General features: G+C 49.7%; 1 protein-coding gene and 1 long non-coding RNA gene across 2 annotated transcripts in view; one reads left to right on the plus strand and one right to left on the minus strand.

Moving 5' to 3' along the window:
- Positions 1-1,662, plus strand: part of LOC117940109 (inactive phospholipid phosphatase 7-like) — a 3,408-nt gene extending 1,746 nt beyond the window's left edge. Inside the window, exons 3-4 of the mRNA XM_034865492.1 lie at positions 391-572; positions 1,066-1,662. Coding sequence (XP_034721383.1) covers positions 391-572; positions 1,066-1,272 — 389 coding nt within the window. The 3' untranslated portion in view covers positions 1,273-1,662. The remainder of the gene's footprint in view (positions 1-390; positions 573-1,065) is intronic.
- Positions 1,663-2,947: 1,285 nt separating this feature from the next.
- LOC117940111 overlaps positions 2,948-3,258 on the minus strand; it is a 1,412-nt gene continuing 1,101 nt past the window's right edge. Inside the window, exon 2 of the long non-coding RNA XR_004655705.1 lies at positions 2,948-3,006. This is a non-coding gene — a long non-coding RNA (uncharacterized LOC117940111). The remainder of the gene's footprint in view (positions 3,007-3,258) is intronic.

A 3,258-nucleotide genomic window follows, 5' to 3' on the forward strand; every position in this document is an offset into this window, starting at 1 on the left:
GCTCTTGTAGTTTTTGACGCTTACTTCCAGTGTTCTTGTAGTTTTTGACGCTTACTTCCAGTGTTCTTGTAGTTTTTGTCGCTTACTTCCAGTGTTCTTGTAGTTTTTGACACTTACTTCCAGTGTTCTTGTAGTTTTTGACGCTTACTTCCAGTGTTCTTGTAGTTTTTGTCACTTTTCCAGTATTTTGTCTCCTTGTGGACATTTCCATCCTCTCGTATTTCTGATAATAATAAAATGAATGAATAAAAACTGGAAGCGGGTCAGATTTGACCCGGGACAACATGAGGGTTAAACCCCGTTGCACAGGGACTCCACTGTGTAAAACCACAACAAGTTCCAGTCCACTGTACGTGGGCTCCAGTAAACCAGTACCCCCCTCTCCCGTAGCCCTGATCCTGGACCTGATGACGGTCGCGGGGGTGCAGAAGCTGGTCAAACGCCGAGGACCATGGGACTTCCCTCCAGGGTTTCTGGACTACATCGCCATGGACGTGTATTCCTTCCCAGCAGCCCACGCCAGCCGGGCCGCCATGGTGTCCAAGTTCCTGCTGCACCACCTGGTGCTGGCGGTCAGTGGCTCATCCTCCTCTTCTCCTCCTCTTCTTCTCTTCCTCCTCCTCTTCTCCTCTTCCTCCTCCTCCTCCTCTTCTCCTCCTCTTCTCCTTTTCCTCCTCCTCTTCTTCTCTTCCTCCTCCTCCTCCTCTTCTCTAATTCTTCTCTAGTACTGTAGTATTCTGTATACAGTATGAGTGTCTATGTGTGTAGATATATATGTGTGTGTGTGTGATGTGTATGTGTGTATATAGTGTGTGTATATAGTGTGTGACATATGTGTCTATACAGTGTGTGTAAGTGTGTGTGTTATGTTGTCTTGCTACTGGATCCCTAAAATGTCCTTTGGGATGAATAAAGTATCCCTCTATCCCTCCCTCTCTCCCTCTCTCTATCCCTCCCTCTCTCCCTCTCTCTCTCCCTCTCTCTCTCCCTCCCCCCTCCCTCCCTCCACCTCCCTCCTTCATGAGAACAGGCTGAATGGTTGTAACGAGGTCTTCCTGTCTCCAGGTGCCCCTCAGGGTTCTGCTCTACCTGTGGGCCCTCCTGGCCGGCGTGTCCCGGGTGCTTCTGGGTAAACACCACATCTCCGACGTGGGCTGTGGATTCGCTCTCGGCTTCCTGCACTTCAGCCTGGTGGAGTCCGTTTGGCTGGACTCGGCCACCTGCCAGACCCTCATCTCCATCGGCACGCTGCGCTGGGCGCCCCTGGTCTGACCCGGTCTGACCCGGTCTGACCCGGTCCAGCTGGGAGGAAAGCTGCGTTCAGGAGGCAACCCGGTCTCCAGCGGCTTCCATGACTTGTTGCTTTAATGCTCGTAGTCCGAAGGGTCCCAGTCCTCCGGGTCAGGGTCCCCGAGGAAGGTCGAAACCAGGACAACTGGACTTGGTGGAGGTTTTCAAAGGGCCCGTGTTATGAAAACATCCTTTTTTCTGGGATTTGGGGGTTATTTTGAGTCTCTGGTGCTTCACACACACATGGAAAATAATAAAAAATATTGTAAAAAAAAAAGTCAAAAAAATGTTGAAAAAAGCTAAAAATGCAACAAAAAACTTGAACGACGCTGTAAAAAGTGAAGAAAAGACTTTAAATCTGGTGGAGAAATAAAAAATAAAACGTGAGACTGTAAACTGTGAACAGTATAATTTACAGATAGAGCAGGTCTAGGCCTGGTCCTGCTGGGTCTGGTCCTGCTGGGCCTGGGTCTGGTCCTGGTCCTGCTGGGTCTGGTTCTGGTCCTGCTGGAACAACTCATTGTAGGGAGTGAGGACCTGGACCTGCCTGCTTCAGATGGTGGTCTGGTTCAGGTCTGGTAGAGGACCTTTTTACTTAAAAAAACAATATAAGTCATTTTTGAAAAGAAAGTGACGAGTTGTTTAACAAATAAAAAATAATAAGAGAAAAAAACTCAGAAGTTAATTGGTTTTACGTTCTGCTAACGTCAATAATCCATAAGCGTTAGCACTAAACCGTATGACCTCGTCCCTCAGAGGGACAGACAGACAGAGAGACAATGAGACAGAGACAATGAGACAGAGACAATGAGACAAAGACAATGAGACAAAGACAATGAGAGAGAGACAATGAGAGAGAGACAGACAGACAATGAGACAATGAGAGAGAGACAGAGCTTAGTCAAAAAAGTCTTTATTTACAAGTGATGAAATCGTCCAGACATCACTGTCTCTGCACCGTGATGAAGACGTGTGTTTTCCTACAGAGCGGCGAGTCAGTGAACGCAGCGTGTCCCGGCGGATCATCTGAATAATCTCAGATATTAGGAATCATTTTATAAATGAGGATTATTGACCATGGACTCCATAAAGGATGAACTAGTGAGGTGGTGGTAGGGAAACTTAAAAGTCTGAAAAGGGGACAAAAATGTCCACATTTTCGTCTCTTTTTGGGAAAATGACACCAGGTGTAAAACCAGCGCTATGACATCACTTCTTCCCCCCAAAATCCACCGGATGCGGATCGGCTCCGTGGTCCAGCAGCACCCACCAGGCCCGGATTGGAACGGCCGTGACTGACAGCTGAAGTCACATGACCCGTGAGATCCCGTAGACCAAAACCAGTATGTCTCCACCCAGAGGAGTAGAGGGGGGGCAACTCTATAGTCCAGGGACACATCCTCCGCCGTGAGCACGGGGTATTTTATTTTGAATCTGTGCTCGACTTCCTGTCCTATCCGCCGCCGATCCGGTGGACGTTGGGGACAGACTGGAGGGTTGTGGTGTGAAGCGGGGACGCAGCGGGACCCGGTCTGTGGACATCAGAGCTGTGTGTGTGTGTGGGGGTTGGAGCGGGACAGTTGTGGTTGTGGACCTGGATCAGGTCTCCTTCGGTCTAACAGTCACTCCTCCACAGTTTGATGGTTTTGTCGTTTTCCAGAGCGGCCGAAGCGATGATGTTCTCCGTCGGGTGGCAGGCGGTCGAGATCACCACGTCTACACGGGGACAGAGACACGGAGACAGAGTTACAGAGACACGGGGACAGAGACACGGAGACAGAGACACAGAGACAGAGACACAGAGACACGGAGACAGAGTTACAGAGACACGGAGACAGAGACACGGAGACAGAGACACGGAGACAGAGACAGAGACACAGAGACACGGAGACAGAGACACGGAGACAGAGTTACAGAGACACGGGGACAGAGACACGGAGACAGAGTTACAGAGACACGGAGACAGAG

The sequence above is a fragment of the Etheostoma cragini genome, unplaced genomic scaffold, assembly GCF_013103735.1.
Source record: "Etheostoma cragini isolate CJK2018 unplaced genomic scaffold, CSU_Ecrag_1.0 ScbMSFa_1714, whole genome shotgun sequence".
Classification (NCBI taxonomy): Eukaryota; Metazoa; Chordata; class Actinopteri; order Perciformes; family Percidae; genus Etheostoma; species Etheostoma cragini.